Source organism: Vidua chalybeata, chromosome 14 (assembly GCF_026979565.1).
Source record: "Vidua chalybeata isolate OUT-0048 chromosome 14, bVidCha1 merged haplotype, whole genome shotgun sequence".
Lineage (NCBI taxonomy): Eukaryota > Metazoa > Chordata > Aves > Passeriformes > Viduidae > Vidua > Vidua chalybeata.
Window position 1 is genome coordinate 2,428,832 of NC_071543.1, and position 16,974 is coordinate 2,445,805.

Genomic DNA, 16,974 nt, shown 5'->3' on the forward strand with positions numbered 1-16,974 from the left:
GTGACTTTAAGTGGGTTTTATCATAAAATAGAAATATGATGTGTTATCCTGGTCAACATCTATTGTGTTTTAATTTAAACCCAGCTTCCAGAGTCCTGTACTCAAGTTATAATAATTCATGTAAGCCATTTGTTACATCAGCCATTTGTCAACATGCATTTACAAGGCCTAATCTCTTTGGGTCTAATGTTGCTTACACTTATCATTCCTATCAGATATGTAGTTAATTAAAAATGGGCATATTTTAAATCCTGAACATCTTAATAATGTCTCACTTCTTTGGCCTAAATACATACCAGTAAAAGTATTGAAGAAAATGCAGCTTTTCATGCTAACAAACAGTCCCATCTCAATTTGGGTGCAAGTGGTTAAGTCTTTATTCTAGACAAAAAACCAGGACTTATTCTCTATCATAGCAATAACTTCTTAATCAATATTATTATAAATAATTAGAAATTAATCAGTTTGCCCAGTGTGGTTGTTGGTTATGCTGGTGATTAATAGGAAAATTGGAGCATCTTCTCTTGATGGATGGTAGATTATGTGCATGATCTTTTTAGGTGTTAGATACGTTTGCTGATTCCTATAGCTCTTAAAAAAATAGATACTTCATTAAAGAACAGATTAAAATGAAAGTCTTGTTTTGCTAAGAACCAAAGTCAGCCTTTTAAAGGTGACTTGTATAGAGGTAAGTATTGCCATCCACAAGCTGTGTTAACTTTGCTCATGCACTTGCCAAAATAAGTCAAAGGCAAGACTTTCAGGATTCAATTTAAACTTTTTTTTCCAGATCTTTTAGTTTTTTCTCTTTCAAAACTCTGGGTTTTTATTAAACAAGAAGAGTAGCCAGACCACTGCTCTCTGCATTTTCTGGAGTAGGAGTCAATTTATGTTGAAAGCTGTTAAAGGGAAGCCAACCTGTGACATTTGAAGCAGTTTCATTTTGAAGAAAAAATTCTGACCATTAAGAGATGGAAGAAATATAGTTGGAGTTTCTTATATGAGGAGCTGTTTATTTCTGTTGCTGTTACACGTGGTGTGCTGGGTTTTAAAAAAAAATCAATAATCAACCAAACCCTAAATCCCTTTTCCAAATATCCTCTGGGAGGACCTAATGCAAAAAGCAATTGCAAGAGGATGTTACTTACCTGTGGACTTTAGTACGTTTTCTTTGGGTTCATGCTGCAATTTCTTGATAGATGTGGAATTAAAGTTCTCCAAGGGTACTGCTTGGTAAAGTTTTAATCAGCTTTTTCTTTTCAAGAGAGAGGGGGAGGGTATGTTTCGCATGCTGATGGATGGTCTCACTCACTGAACAATCAGAAATGTTTATTAAAATATTTTGCTTCCGTCTTTTAATAATAACTGAACTTAAATTAGCGTGAGAGTGTTTTTAAAAACTACACTGTTGCTCAAAAATTAGAAAATACTGTGTGGAGTGTCAGGAAAGATAGCTTGGGAAGAGTCCCTTTGAAAAATAATTATGTCTTAGGGACACATTGCAGGCTGGAAAATGAAATACTGATTGTTAAAAGCCTATTTTATAGCGCTCCATAGAAGCAACAATTCAGATTTCTGTTGTGTAGGAAGTTTTGCTTGAGAGATCCCTGTTCTTTTGCCATTCCCAAGTGGAGGCTGGATTGTGGCTGAGGTCCGTGGCTTTTGAGCTGTTGTTTTGACTGGTGTGAGAGCTTTCCCATCCTGAACTATGTACACACAGCATGCGTTAATTCTCCCAAAATGCAAGACAGATGAGGTTTCACCTAGAAAACATATCTTTCATTTTAAATGGATGAATGAAAACTGTCGTATTCCTGATATTTATATGAGAAAAACCTGGTTTATTTTCTTCCCCTGTAAGTCCACTATTTTCCTGTGCTTTTTACCTACCTGCCTTGGATAGACTCAGAAGGTTTTTATGTTGCAAGTGCGTGTAAAGAAATAATTTTTCATAGTCTTGTACATTAGCTGGAACCTTGTTCTGCAGTGAAACCATGGGAAGCTGAGTGGAGCAGGAAATAAGATGATGATTTTTATCTGAAAGTCAGGTCCTGTAGTGTTGGTCAGACTTTTTGGGTATAAACACAAAAGGGTTTTTGCAAGAGCTGCTGTAAGGGAAGTGCTTGTGGTTAGTTATCCAGATAGACCATGAATAAAATGAAATCTCTAAGTCTGTACATTTTATAACCATTTCAAGTCTGCTGTAAAGCAGGAAACTTCTTTTTAAGAAGCTTTATACAGACCTGCTTTCTAAAAGCAAGTCAACACATTACATTTAATGTGAGATTTTTGCTGATAGATCCTGTCTTGCCACAATGACTTTTCATCACGTGTCTTTTTTTTTTTTTGTTCAGCTTTCAGCCCTTTTTTTGAAGTTCTGAATGGTGTAGGATTACACTTGTCGTTCATAGCTTTACTTGAACAATGGAATAAATAGTGTTTTCTGTTTTACTTCAAAGAATTGCCAAGAAAATGCTTTTAGAAGAAATCAAAGCCAATCTTTCCTCTGATGAGGATACGTCTTCAGATGAGCAACCCGAGGAAGAAAAAAAGAAACCTGCAAAGCAAACTGAAAACACAGGAGATGATGGTAAGCACCAAAAAGCACCTGGGAAAAAGTGGTGCTGTGGCACCTGTCATGATTTCAAGGGTCACTTGGGAAAATGATGATTGTTAAAGTTTTCAGCAAAAAATATTACTGGTTTTGATATGTAATTCCACATAGAGGCCGATGTATGTGGTTATGAGGATTATCATCTCTTTTAGTCTTCTGTATGTTTATGTTTTTGCTATAGTCTGGGTTTTGTAAGCAATTAAGAAGTCCTAGGGATTTCTGAGGGATTATTACCTGTACAGAACAGTAAGTCCTGCAAGTGCCCAGGAGAGATTTGGTTAACACAGCCATTGGAACAGGCATTCCAAGCATTCAGGCAGTGGGAAATACTAAACATTGGAGGAAACTGGTATGTTGTTGCTTGTAATTCCCTGGAAAAGCACAGGATTTAGCCTAAATTAATTCAGATTTTAATTCTTGTAAGATAAGAAAGTGACTGGTATGCATGTGGTACTGACTCTTCTGTGTGACAGGAGAGAAGGAAAAGGAAGACAAGAAGTCTGAAAAGGAAGAAGCTAATTCTGAGTCAGATTCAGAGGAGGAAGAAACATCCAAGAAGCCCAGATACAGACACAGACTGCTGAGGCAGAAGCTCTCCGTGAGTGATGGGGAGTCTGGAGAAGAAAAGAAGGTGGTGAAACCAAAAGACAAAAAAGAAGGGGGGAAGCGCAGAAATAGAAGGAAAGGTACATAATGCACATCCTTTTTTTGGTCATGAAAAGTACTTCTGTAAAATAAATCCAGAGCTTGTCAGAATGGAGATCTCAACCTTTGTGATTTTAAAATCCCTGTAGAAACTTCCTTGTGTATGAAATCTAGCATTCCCTTATCTTTGTTTGATAAATAGTTTAATTAGAAATGTCAAATATGAGTGCATCCTCTGAATTAGATTAATCCTGTGGAATCTTAGAATATCCATCCAGAGACAAGGCCAGGATGTCTGAATTTGGGAAAATCAGTCTTGTCCTTTATGTAATTTCTCTCTTGGAGTGGCAGTAGTGCCTGAGGAATGTGTCCATGCTGGAATTGCAGTGGAGCAGGCTGGAGCTGAGCACCAGATGGCACTGTGAAATGAGCCTGGGCTGGGCCTTCATTGTTGCAGGCAGGAACAAAGAACCTCTGGTTGTTTCCTGGCCAGGAAAGGTGCACTGGGCTTCCCTGATCTGGGTTGCACTAATGCCAGCCAACTTTTGTGGTCTTCCACAGAATAAAAGATGCAATGTGGTTTGTTTAGCATTTTCCTCTGTGAAAACTCTCATTTTTATCTGTTTGCATATTCATGTTTTTCCTCTCTTATTGGATTAAAACTCTACCTACAGCATTTCATGCAGGAGCAATAAGTGTAAATTACCTATGAATTAATGTGCAAGTAAGAGGCAGCTGAGGGTTCTTCAGTGCACGCCTTTGAAGTTGACTGCCCTCAAACAGAACAATAGATTTGATTTCAGTTTGCCCTTTTTAGCCCTGTGTTAATAATGTTACCATTCCCATGTATGTAGAACAACTCATGTTTTAAGCCTTGACATTCATAAAACAATTAAACTTTCCACTGTGTTCAAGGTCAGGCTGAAATTAAAAGTGTTAAATACCTTGCTGGTGTCTTCATTACCTAAAAATGCCAGTGCTGGCTCCTCAAAATGATTAGGAGAGTCTTGCTAATGCTGCTCTTTTAGGTGTATTTTTAATTGCTTTTTGAGGCAGTTTTGAGCTTGCATTACCTGAAGAAATGCCAAGCCATAAATGTAGTGATGCAATTTTACATTTTGTGTGTAAGTTAGGGCCCTTTTCTCCAAGTATGGTTATAAAATGACACGTGAAGCATTTGAAACAAAAGCTTCTGTTTAACTAAAAATCACCTTTTGTTTTCTGAAGTTCCCTACTGTTCTCCACACATCTCCATCATTTAATGCACTCTTCCATTTGCTCTTGAAATAAATATAGATGTTCATGCACAAGGACCTCAAGGCTTGTGGCACAATAAGCCACCCACCAGGACTCAGCTAGTGCTTAAATTTTAACCTTTTCTTCTCTGTGCCCCTTTTATCCCTCTTGCTCCTTATAAATGTGGGTCCCATATTGTCTGAAATGAACCCTGGCAGTGCTTGTTGCTCTGAAGCAGTTTGTTGTGCAGTGAGGAGCTGCAGGCTTTGCAGTGATACAATGAAATAAATGCTGCTTTCTTTTCCAAGTGAGCAGTGATGACTCCAATGACTCTGAGTTCCACGAGTCTGCAGTGAGTGAGGAGGTCAGTGAGTCTGAGGATGACCAACGGCCAAGGACAAGGTATGAACAAAGCTGAACTGTGCTTACCCTGTGTTTATTTTAGGTTTTAATAGTGCAGTTTATGCAGGGAGATGGTAAAAGTTAAAACACTTTGGAGCAGTTCTTAAAACCCTTGATGATATTTGTCTGTAGGAATTATAGAACGTTCATTTATTTTGCAACAAATGTGGGAATTTTGAATTTGTGCCACAGTAGGGGATACACAACAATTTGATGAGCCAGTACAAAAAAAAATCAACAAAAAATGGACATTTTAATGCCAAATACATCACTGTCAACTGATGGATTGCAGTATAAAAGTAATGCTTTATAGTTCTGAGATTCTGTCGGGTTTTCTCATTGCTCTGTGTATCCAGTGGGCTGAGCAGGAAGGAATTTAGAAGTCAGCCCTAACTGCACAAAAGGAGTGCATATCTTATTAATTAATGATGTAGTACTCTTTTACCATTATTTTTCAGTGAGGCAGAGGATTATTATGGTTAATCAGTAATATTGCCTTTTTGCTTTTTCAATAGATCTGCCAAAAAAGCTGAGGCAGAGGAAAACCAGCGCAGCTACAAACAGAAAAAGAAACGAAGGAGGATAAAGGTTCAAGAGGATTCATCGAGTGAAAATGAGAATAAGGTGCTGTATCATGTTTTGAAATAATAAATAGGGAGTTCCTGTCTCTTCTGCCAGCTGCTCAGGGTATTTCAAACACCTCTGCACAAAGTACAGTGAAAAATTAAAACTTTTCTCAATGTCAATTCAGGCTAAAATTTGTAAAATGCCATTGTGGAGGTAAAGCATTGTGTTTGAACTAAAACTTTTCCTGTCTAGATCTTGATAAAAATGCATGATATTGAAGTAAATGGAAGTTTTCATCTAAATGTAGATGAGACAAATTGTAAATTAAGGCTTTGGTAGTGTTGGTGTAAGTAGGGGCTGATCTGATTTAGCACCACACAGGAAAAAAAGTGCTCTGTTAATAATCATTAGCTACTATCAAATGATAACAGTGCCTTCAGTACTGTCTTCGCACAGCTGAGCTTATCTCAAAATACATTACAGTTAAGGTGGCACTTCTTTTGTCAGACTTCTAAAAAAGGCATTTTTTTTCTTATTAGCTGAACTTCACCTGTGTGTGTAAGAATTTCTGGGAGCTTGTCTAAGAAAGAAGGGTTTGAGGGTCTATGCCATAATTTTCTTGCTAATGTGTATTTCACTTAATTTCTAATAGAGTAACTCTGAGAATGAGGACAATGATGACTCAAAATCTCCTGGAAAAGGCAGAAAGAAGATCAGGAAAATTATTAAAGATGATAAGCTTAGAACAGAAACACAAAATGCACTTAAAGAAGAAGAAGAAAGAAGAAAGCGTATAGCAGAGAGAGAACGAGAGAGAGAGAAATTGAGAGAGGTATGGTCTGGTTTCTGTGTAAAATTCTGTGAACTTGAATTCCTGATGATGCTTCATTTGAACCTTAGTGTAATTTGATGAGTAATTTTTGAGAATCACTTGCATACAGCCTTATAAGCAACATGTTTTGTCTTCAGTTTCCTGCAGGCTGACCTTGGTAAGTTTTATTTGGGTGCTGTGACCTTAGACAGTTGTTTCAGTTCCCTGCTGCTTCACTTCAGTGCCAGAGTAAGTTGTGATGCAGTAAAGAATTGAAGGTTTCTCTTTAGTAAATAAATTATGACTTCCAGTTCTGGTAAATCTGAAGTGTCTCAAATGCTGGGTGTTACTCATGTGAGAATATTGCTCTGCTGCCCTGTTTCTGTGTGCAGGTGATAGAGATTGAAGATGCCTCACCTCTGAAATGTCCCATCACAACCAAGCTGGTTTTAGATGAAGATGAAGAAACCAAAGAACCATTAGTGCAGGTTCACAGGAGTATAGTGACCAGACTGAAACCACACCAAGTAGATGGTAAGGAAAGAGTTTAAAGGAAAGAAAGATTTTTTTTCTTCTCTCCAGGGGCACAGCACCTTATGCAGACTGAATTAGAATAATAAAAACTCCTTGACTGGCAAAACCAGAATGTGTCTTCTCTTCTCCCTGTCCCCAAGATCAGGCAGTCTGCATCCTCACAGGAACATTTTCCATCCCAGTTGCCACATCTTCAATGAAGCTGTAAATATAATCAAATTCAAGACAGAGATCATCCCACATACAACCCACTGGACTGAAATTCCATCAGTAATCATTCTGAAAGCTGCTTTCCTAAGAGTTATCATGATCTCAGTGATCACAGCTGTCTCTTATTGGGTGAACTTTAATAAAATGAATGTTTAATCAGAAAACTTTCAATAATTTTCTTCAGGTGTTCAGTTCATGTGGGATTGCTGTTGTGAATCTGTAAAAAAAACCAAGACATCTCCTGGCTCTGGCTGCATTCTTGCTCACTGTATGGGCCTGGGGAAGACATTACAGGTAAGAAACAAAATTCATTTCCGAGTGCTGTGTAGTTCTCTTGCACCTCAGAACAAGAAAACAAATACAGCTGGCAGGAGAGAGGCTCCAGGAACCTCTTTCTAAGACTGTGGAATAATCTTAAGCTGGTTGTATTTTTTCTGCCCTCCTCATTCTTTTTTTTTTTTTTTTTCCTTAAATGATTTATTTTCTTGACTGTTTTAAAATTAATTTGCTGCTACTGAAGTATAAGTTTATCAGATTTAGTTGGTTTTTATTTTTAATGCCTGACCTTGTGTGTAGAGTCAGGTGCTGGTGGGTTTGTGGGGATTTTTCAGTGGCACAGAACTGAGGATGATCAGCGAGCTGAGGTCACTCCCAGTATGACCAGTTCAGGAAACCCAGGCTGCAGCTGTGGTTGGGGCTGGTGCACAGCAGGATTTTATCTCCAGCTCCAGCATATCTAAAAATGTGCTTTGTTTAGGGAAATGGGGGTGACAGACACCCAGTCTGCAATTTTACGGAGCATTTCAGAAATCACCTTTGAAAGGTGTATTTTTACAGACTTGATCTTAGCTTAGCTGGTGTGGTTCTTGGGGAGTTAATCACACCTTTTAGTGGAGGTTTGCAATGTTTTGCAGAACTGTTGTCTAGGGGACTTTTTCCACCTACACTTTACACACCATGTAGTCTGATGAAATAGTTACAGCAGAAGGTATTTTTATAGTGATCCAGATGTGTTAATGACAGTAATTTTGGCTGTAACTTCTTGTTAATCAAAGACAGCCATAGTTAGAAACATATATCAATAGAAGTGATTTTGAAGGCTGGTGTATGAAGCTGAGGTGGTTGTTTTTTCTATATGTGTCCATTTGCCAGTCGCTGCTGTGCTCTGTGATTGTTGTTTAGCTCTTAAAAGAGCAGAACCAGCCATGAGTTCTAGCAGATTTTGCCAAGTGCAGTAGAGATCAGTGAAATCAGGGAAGGTGGGGACTTGCTGGCCAGGAGAGAGGACTGTGGTCATGAGACCTCCTGGGGAGTTTTGTCTTACACAGAAGCACCAGTAAATCCTTTTGTTTTAAAAGCACTTTGCTGCCCAGTGTTCCAAGCACAGTCATGCAGTTTAAAATCCCTCTATTAAATCAGAGTTGCCAGATGCCAAGATTTGATGCAGAAGGAACTTCTGCTGTTGTACATCCAAAGTGCAGTGGGAGAGCTGGAGCTGCCATGGGATCACTGACTCTCCTCTAGTCCTGCCTTTGTTTGCTGCTGCTCAAAACAGGCAGCCCAGCAGAAGCACTGAGTGACACCACAAGGTTTTGGGTTTTTCCCAGCCTCAAGGAGGTGTTGTCATCCTCAGAACACAGCCAGGCTGGCTGCAGGGTCAGTCCTTGGAAAACACTGCCATAGCCTGCTGCAGAGCTCTGCTGAGAGAATTTCCCTTGAAATGCCTTGAAAAAAGTGTGAGAAACTGCTTTAAGACTGAAGTTCACTTTTAAGAAACTTAACTGTGAATTTATTTTATGTTTGGGACGAATGTTGGGAGAAAGCTTAAAAACAACCTGATGGAAGTGTTTAATTTATGAAAATTATTGGTGGAATGTAAAAGGAGGGTTTTCTATGAAATCATTCAGCAGTTCAAAAGTATCTCAGTGTGTGAAGGATGTGTGCAGCCACAGAACACAGAGTAAAGAGCGTATGAACTCCAAATACACCTGTATGAAAATGTATCAAAAAATTCTATTTGTTTAACCAAAAATATATTTAAACAAGAATGTTGTTAGTAATTTAATTACATAATTGAATGGATAACATTTTTCTTTCTTTCCTGGTGTTTATTTGGTGTTTTGCCTGTTTGTTCTCTTGCAGGTAGTAAGTTTTCTCCACACAGTCTTGCTGTGTGACAAACTGGATTTTCGGACAGGTCTGGTCGTATGTCCACTCAACACTGCCTTGAACTGGCTGAATGAGTTTGAAAAATGGCAAGAAGGTTTAGAAGATGAGGAGAAACTAGAGGTAGGAGTCTTAAAAAGAGTTCTTCATGAAATAACTGGATGATTTGCAAAATTGGGAAGCTCCACCACTTAAAATAAAGGCTAAGAAATGTGCTTTAACTGTGTGAAAAATCTACTTGCATTAATACATCAGCAGTATTAAAAATTAGACCACTATAGAATATTTTAAGAGGAATTAAAGGTTTTTTTTTCCCTTTGGAAGGTCTATGAGCTGGCAACTGTGAAAAGGCCTCAGGAGAGGAGCTACATGCTGCAGCACTGGCAGGATGAGGGAGGTGTGATGATCATTGGCTACGAGATGTATCGAAACCTGGCACAAGGCAGGAATGTGAAGAGTAGAAAACTTAAAGAAATATTTAATAAAGCTTTAGTTGACCCAGGTAAGTGAAAATGTATACAGCTTGTATAGTTTGGACTTCCAGGTTTATGTATATGAGCAAAGAAAATAAACAGTCTTGGTAAGATTCATCAGATTTTCTTTGTGGGCTTTTGCTGAGTTACAGAAATTTGTTCAGAATCTCCCCCATCTGCTTTTGTAAATAGGTTTCTGTAACAGTCTTTTCTATAAAATCAAATGCAAGGAATATATTCTAGAAATTTTTCCTATTAAGTATTTTTATTTGCTGCCTTTGCTTCCTTTGCAAATTTGAGGTTTTTGTTGGGACCCAAGGCTGTTTTAATCTGTTAATTTGTTACAACCATAAGCTGTTTTGTCCTTGATGGAAATCTACCACTAAGGGGGCAACTACACATGAAAATAGTAGACAATGTACCTTACAAGTGTGAAAAAACAGTGTTAATGGAGTGCTAATTAAGGGAATGCAGATAAAGCAGTTAATTATTTTTTCAGCCTTGGGAAACAGATGTCTGGTTTGAGCTGAGCTGAGCTTAGCAAATTTATGTCAACATGTATGGAAGCACTTGAAAATATTCCAAGTTGATATAACTGATTTCTCAGGTGGTCCCCAAAAAGGACTAACAATTATAACATTAGCAAGGTTCACCGAAATAGCAAAATTTCCCTAGAAATTCTGAACTGGCAACTGATACTTAAAAATAATTTAGGGTTATGCAGAATGTCTTAAAAACTGGTTTTAAGCGTTTTTACAACTTTGCTGTACTGTTGGTATTTCTCCTTGAGAATGCAAGTATGGAAGGCAGAGTAAGTGGAGCTGAGTTTTCTTGGATTTTAATTATCTGACTGGACTTCACATTGACAGTGTGTGATTGATTTTCTTCTTTGTTTCCTTTTTATGATTGGTAATTGTACTTGTTGAGCTTGATTTTTGTGAAGTTTCCTACTAAAGTAGGGCTGTGAATTCTGTTCTAACAGACAAAAGAGTTTATTCTAAGGGGGAAAATAACTTCATGATTTTTGGCATTGGCCAAGTGGAATTGGCATCTCCAACTCTGCTGAAATGCTGTTGGAGCAGCTAAAACATTCATTAATTTTCTGCCAGCTTGACTAAGTTGTACAGTGGCTGTGGAGTCAGGGAAGCTCCAGTACAGCAGCTGATGAACTATTGTAACTATTTTTGTTGATATATAACGTGTTGATTCCACACACATCATTTAAGCAGTGAAGGAAATGCACTTCTTGCCAATGGGTTTTTTGACTCGTTCTACCTAAGCTGTAGTTATTAAGAACAAAAAAAAAAACCCAACAACAAACCAAAAAAGAGAGGGGAACCCTATTCTGTCAGTGCCGTTCTGTATCTGATTTTCTCAGGATATTGCATTTATTGGGAATATTGTCAAGGAAGTGAAAGCTAAGGGAGGAAATGTGTGAATTGCTGTCTCAAAGTAGTGGTGACAGGACAGTGAATCTGTGTTCAGTGGGTCTTGTTCTGGTACAGTGATAAAATGTTATACAATAACTAATTTTTGGGGGGGTTTTCCTGGTGCAAAATGTAAGGGAGGACAAACATAAGGGTTGTTACCACGTGTCTTTACAGCAACATTGTCCCTTCATGGATTTGTGTTTGTGTAACCCCAAAAATACTGGACTGTGGGATGTTAGGAGGAGACAGTGACTGGTGTAATCTTCCCTGTCCCATCCCATGGTTTTTCCATCCTGCTGTGTTCCTGTTCTCCTTCCAGAGCTCTTCAGACACTGGGACAGAGCAGTGTTTGGGCTTAGGTCATGGCTTTGTTCAGTTTGAATTGAGTGTGGAAGCTGCAGCACAGTGACCCTCACAGATTTTGAATAATTCCATATGAACATGAAGCCTCCTGTTCTGTTCCCTTCTAGGACTGGTTGATAGAGTGCAATCAGGCTGTTGGGAAAGTCAGCCTTGAAATAACTCCTTAATTATTTTTTGTAGAATCATGGAAACTTTAAGGTTGGAAAAGACCTCCAAGGTGGAGTGCAGACTCACTGTGCCCACTAAACTGTGCCATGATCTTCCATGATCTTGAGGTGGTAGAATCACCATCTCTGGATGTGTTTAAAAAAAACACTGGACATGGCACTTGGTGCAATAGTCTAGTTGAGGTGTTAGGTGTTGAGGTGTTAGGGCATAGGTTGGACTTGATGATCTTCGAGGTCTCTTCCAACCTCATTATTCTGTGATTCTGTGATTCTGTCTACTCATTTTTTGAACACTTCAGGGGTGATGACTCCACCACCTCCTTGGGCAGTTCCTTCTATGCTTAACCACTCTTTCAGTGAAGAAATTCTTCCTAATATCCAGCCTGAACTCTCCTGGTACTACTTGAGGGCATTTCATGTTGTCTCATCCTTTTCTCTATTTTAACTAATTGCAGAAAGACAGAAGTGTTTGTGTCTTCTTGCCCATTAATTTTTGGAGCTGTTTGGATTGGCTAAATGTGCATTACAAGGTTCTCACTTGTTTCTTGCTCTCTTGGTGGGTCAGCATGGACAGTTGCAGATTCCAGTGCAGGAGAAAACCACAAACTGGCTTCTGCTGGGACTGGAAATAGGGAAACCTTGGCCTCTGGGAGCACTTCCCATTCCAAAAGCTGCAGATCTGGGATTTGAGTGCTAATCTAACGAGATGTGTCTGGTGAATACTGCTGGGGTGAGATACTGTATAGGAGAAGCTTGTGTTGCACTGTCAAGGGGAGCAGAGGGGGAAGGTTTAGCCAAAGTTTATGGGTGGAGGAGTGATTTCATTAATTAACCAGCTCAGCTATGTGGAAGAATGGCAGGATTTTATGCACATGCAGGGTTTCCAGGCTGCCTTGTGCCACTGCTGACGGGCTGTTGGTTTTTGATCACTGCTGTGCTCTGCTTGAAGAACTTCAATCCCTTTTTTTTATTTTTTTTTTTTTTACTTGTTGCTAATAACAAAAATTCTGGTACTGTTTAACTTGGAGACTTCTCTTTAACTGACAGTCATATGAAGTTCTTGTAGTCTTTAGAGGAACAGGAGAACTGTGTGTATATATCTATATCTATCTAGCCTTTATGTATTTCAATATATTAACATGTGCAAGTACAGTAAGAACAGTGAGAAGATGAAGACTTTGAGGAAGGATTGCATGAGTAGGGCTTTTTAGCCTAGAAGAAAAAACCAATTAAACTGACAAATTTTCCACCCTTTAAGAGCTGGTTAATGAAAGGAGTGTTGTCAGTTGGTTTTGACATGATTAGGAGAAAGGAAAGGGCAGAATTTATTCAGATTTGTAGCAAATTGCAGTGTTTTAGCATGAGAGAGGCTGTGGAGTTTCCCACTTCTGTCAGGTCTGCCCCTTTCGCATAACCCTGATCTCAGATGGAGAAGATAATCTAAAATGTTCCCCTGAGGTCCCTTTAAGCTTTACATTCCTTTATCATATTTTGAGGAATGTTCTGTCCATAATGATTTGCATTTGTGTTTTGGAAGAACAAGGGAAAAACCCCACAAATGGATGAAAATCCCTGCTGCTGAGCTGTAGCCAAGATTTTAGTTCAAGATATCAGTGCTGCATTTCTGCCAAACAAACCATGAATAATTGTACTGAGATAGAGTTTTTTCATATTTTTACTGTCATTCTCTTACTCTAAAGAACAGGTTTTGAGGCGGTTTTTAAACTTAATTTCTTTAACTTCACGTGAATGAATCACAGTAGTTAATGAAATGAAGACTAGAGAAAGGATCTGTCACTACTGGAGATGGTTACTTCCAATTAAAGGAAGGCTTTGTGTGTAGCCACTCAGTGGTTTTCATTCTTGTCAAAACTGGGAAGGTACAAAAGTCATGAAATAATATGGGGAAATGTTTCTGTGGCAGGTGGGAAATTCAGAAATGCATTGGCTTGGACAAGCCTAAATGCATTTGGAATTCATAATTGTGGATTTTCGTAATTGTTTTCTAGACTTATTTTGAAAGTTTGGGGGTTGTTTTGTTTGGATTTTTTGCTTGGAAAGAAATACCTTCTTTATTCCTTTCTCTTCACATGTAAGATTCAAATCACTTTTAAATCACCTTAAAATGGCATGATTAATGTGACTGGCACTGGTGTGTGTGTAGTCAGAGGTGTAATCAATTCTCTGCTGTTAATCACTGCCCTAGAATTAATTTTATTCTTTAGAAGGCAGTCTGGTTTTAGCCTGAGACAAAATATTCTCAGTAAATTATAAAAGATTAAACTGTCCTCGCTGACAAATCATCCTTTGCTCCTCAAATATTGGCCTTTTTAGTGCTGAATTGCTGAACCCAGCTGGTGGCTTTTATCCAAGGTGCAGCAAATTGACATGAGTTGCTTTCAGAGTTGAGAGTGCTGGAACTGAGGTCAGGTTTAGAGCTGGTAAAACATTTATTCTGAGTTACTACTTGGATCCTAGAATATCTTTTACTTCATTTTCAAGGAAAGAAATTCCAGAAATTGTGCTAAGTCTGAAAACAATTAAGAGGAAGTCTGTTCTGCCAAGTTGGGTATTATTTATCTTATTATTAGAGTTGCTTTGCATACTGTGGGAATGTGGTGTGCTTTTGACATTCCTTGTGCAGCTCACTTAAACCAGACTGATATTTTATCTCCTGGAAGAAAGCTGAGGACATTCCTGAGGTGACTTTCAGCTGCAAGGTGGCAATTCACTTGTCTGTAATTCAGATCAAATCTGGTTGTGTTTTATATTATCTAAGACTTCTGATTGCACTCTGTCCCCCAATTGTTATTCTTGCCTTAATGAAAAATTTCAGGTTACCTGGTTTTTGGGTGTTTTGGGATTGCCCAAGTGTCAGTAGATGGCAGCCTAAAGCTGGAGAGAAGGAAGTTTTACTGAGTTGTGACAGGATGGATGGAGGTGCAGCCATGCACAACCAGCAGCAGGAATAGACCATTTAAACAGGAATATGCTGCAAATCTGAGTTTAATCCTTACCATGAAGACTTTACAAGCAACAGCCTTGATTTTACCAGAGTGGCTCCTCTGAATGCTTGTGCAAAGGCTGAGTGAGAACTCAATCAGTGCTAAAAAATCTCACCATAAAACACACAAAAAAAGTTAAAAAAAACCCAAAGTAACAGTGGCTGAACAAATTTTGGATACTTTAGGCTGTCAGGTTCTTTGTGGCAATGAAAGATTGTGGAGAGATTTAATATTGTTTCTTTCCAGGTCCTGACTTTGTGGTGTGTGATGAAGGACACATATTGAAAAATGAAGCATCTGCTGTCTCTAAGGCAATGAATTCTATTAAATCTAGGAGAAGAATAATTCTGACAGGAACACCACTGCAGAATAATCTCATAGAATGTGAGTAGTTGTCTTTTATTTCCTTCAGTACACTTTTTCCTGTCAGCCATAGAAGATATATTTAGTTTGACTGGAAGAAAAGGACTTGAAGCAGTGCAGCTGCATGCTAAATTTCTCTGTATTTAGATGTGGCACATTTATTTTCTGTTTGCATTAATCCCAGTACTGTGCTTTCCACTTGGAACCACTCATGTGTGATCTGTTTCTCCTAGACCACTGCATGGTTAACTTCATTAAGGAGAATTTGCTTGGCTCAATTAAGGAGTTCCGGAACCGATTCATCAATCCCATCCAGAACGGGCAGTGTGCAGACTCCACTCCTGTGGATGTCAGAGTGATGAAGAAACGTGCTCACATCCTCTATGAGATGTTGGCTGGCTGTGTTCAGGTGAGAACAGTTTGTCCCTAACTCATCACTTCATTCCACTGCAGGGAAGGAGAGGAATTCTTTTGTCTCACTCTGATGAAATCACCCAAAGGCTGGTAAACTTCTGATTTGAGAGCTCCCTAAATCTTCTAACTTAAATATTTTCACTGATTGTTAGAACCCTGCATTATTTGTGACTAGAAGAACTTCATGGTTTTTCTCCAAATGTCAGTATATTCTAAAATACAAGTATTTGAGGATACAGCTACTTCCTGCTGGGAGACAAGAACATTTTTTGGTAGAGTAGGACATAAGTTGTTCTGAAATACTCCATTTTAATTCCATATGCACATTTAAGAGCTGCCTTAAAGTCTGCACAGAACATTGCTGGTCCATAGTTTGTCAGTTATTTCTGAATATGTATTTTTTCTCATCTGCAAGAATCAGAACAAAGGAAAACAAAGAGAGAATGAAAATTATTCAGGTTCAAAAGGGTGAAGAACTTGTTACTTTATAGACCTTAGGTAAAAAAAGCTTTGGATGGAGCCCACATGGATTTTCTCCCAGCCCTGTGCAGAGCAGATCCTGTCCATAGAGAGCAGCTCTCTTTTGTGGTCATTGGGTGAGTGGGGAGACAGAGTAGTGTCAGAGCCAAAAAAGCCCAAAACAGAAGTAAAATCTGGTTTTAGTATTCTTAAAAAAAACCCCAAAAAGTAGTTCCCAGAGCAGCTCCTGGAGTTGCAGTGAACTTTGCAAGGACTTGGAACTGGGCATGGGCTTAGCAGGTCATAGACTTTGGCCTAAGAAGCACCTGAGTGAGCCAGGTGGGTTCCTGCTGCTGGGCCTGGAGTAAATTGTATTTCCTGGGCTGATTTTTCCCCTCTGGGGCTGAAAGCACCTGGATCACCATCATTGATCCACAGTGCTTTGTCCTTTGAGATGCCACAAGTCCTGAAGCTCTCAGGACTTGCCATGTTTCTGTGACTGAGGCAGTGTTTGTAAAATTGCAGAGGAAGGATTACACAGCATTAACCAAGTTCCTGCCCCCCAAATACGAGTACGTGCTCGAGGTGAGGATGACCCCGATCCAGTGCAAGCTGTACCAGTATTACCTGGATCATTTGACAGGTATGTGCCTGCAGCTCTGATGGCATTTAATAAGGGGCATTTTGCCACAGTTGCTAGGTAAAAATCAACTTTTTGAACATTGTCCTATGCACTAGGACAACAAAAAAAATAGGCAGGGGTTTTTAGGGGTTTTTTGTAGTAGTAGCATACTGCAGTGTTACTGGTCATTAAAGGTAGCTCAGATTAGTCAGATTCATTGAGACTTAAATGCAAATGTTATTTTGTGTTTTCCCCCTTGGGCTGCTTTTACAAAACCTAAATAGACAAGTCTGTCTTCTTAGGAGGATTTGTGTGCATTGCTGTACTGGGGAGCAATGTGCTTTTATGTAAGAAATATAATCATGTTTCCCATTATCAAGAAAAAGGAGAAAATCTAATTTTGACAGCTTTAACTAGGAGAAAAAATGGCTGTGAGTGAGTAATTCGATCCCTTTTACAAGAGATGTTGCAGTATGATGTGCAGCTGGAAAGA

General features: G+C 38.8%; 1 protein-coding gene across 5 annotated transcripts in view; it reads left to right on the forward strand.

The window, feature by feature from the left end:
- ATRX (ATRX chromatin remodeler) overlaps positions 1-16,974 on the forward strand; it is a 70,122-nt gene that overhangs the window by 35,622 nt on the left and 17,526 nt on the right. For all 5 annotated transcript variants that reach the window (XM_053956138.1, XM_053956134.1, XM_053956135.1 and 2 more), the window contains 12 exons: positions 2,460-2,590; positions 3,088-3,300; positions 4,804-4,897; positions 5,413-5,521; positions 6,117-6,296; positions 6,668-6,809; positions 7,204-7,313; positions 9,162-9,308; positions 9,510-9,687; positions 14,870-15,007; positions 15,220-15,395; positions 16,385-16,502. In XM_053956138.1, the coding sequence (XP_053812113.1) occupies positions 2,460-2,590; positions 3,088-3,300; positions 4,804-4,897; positions 5,413-5,521; positions 6,117-6,296; positions 6,668-6,809; positions 7,204-7,313; positions 9,162-9,308; positions 9,510-9,687; positions 14,870-15,007; positions 15,220-15,395; positions 16,385-16,502 (1,736 nt within the window). The remainder of the gene's footprint in view (positions 1-2,459; positions 2,591-3,087; positions 3,301-4,803; positions 4,898-5,412; positions 5,522-6,116; positions 6,297-6,667; positions 6,810-7,203; positions 7,314-9,161; positions 9,309-9,509; positions 9,688-14,869; positions 15,008-15,219; positions 15,396-16,384; positions 16,503-16,974) is intronic.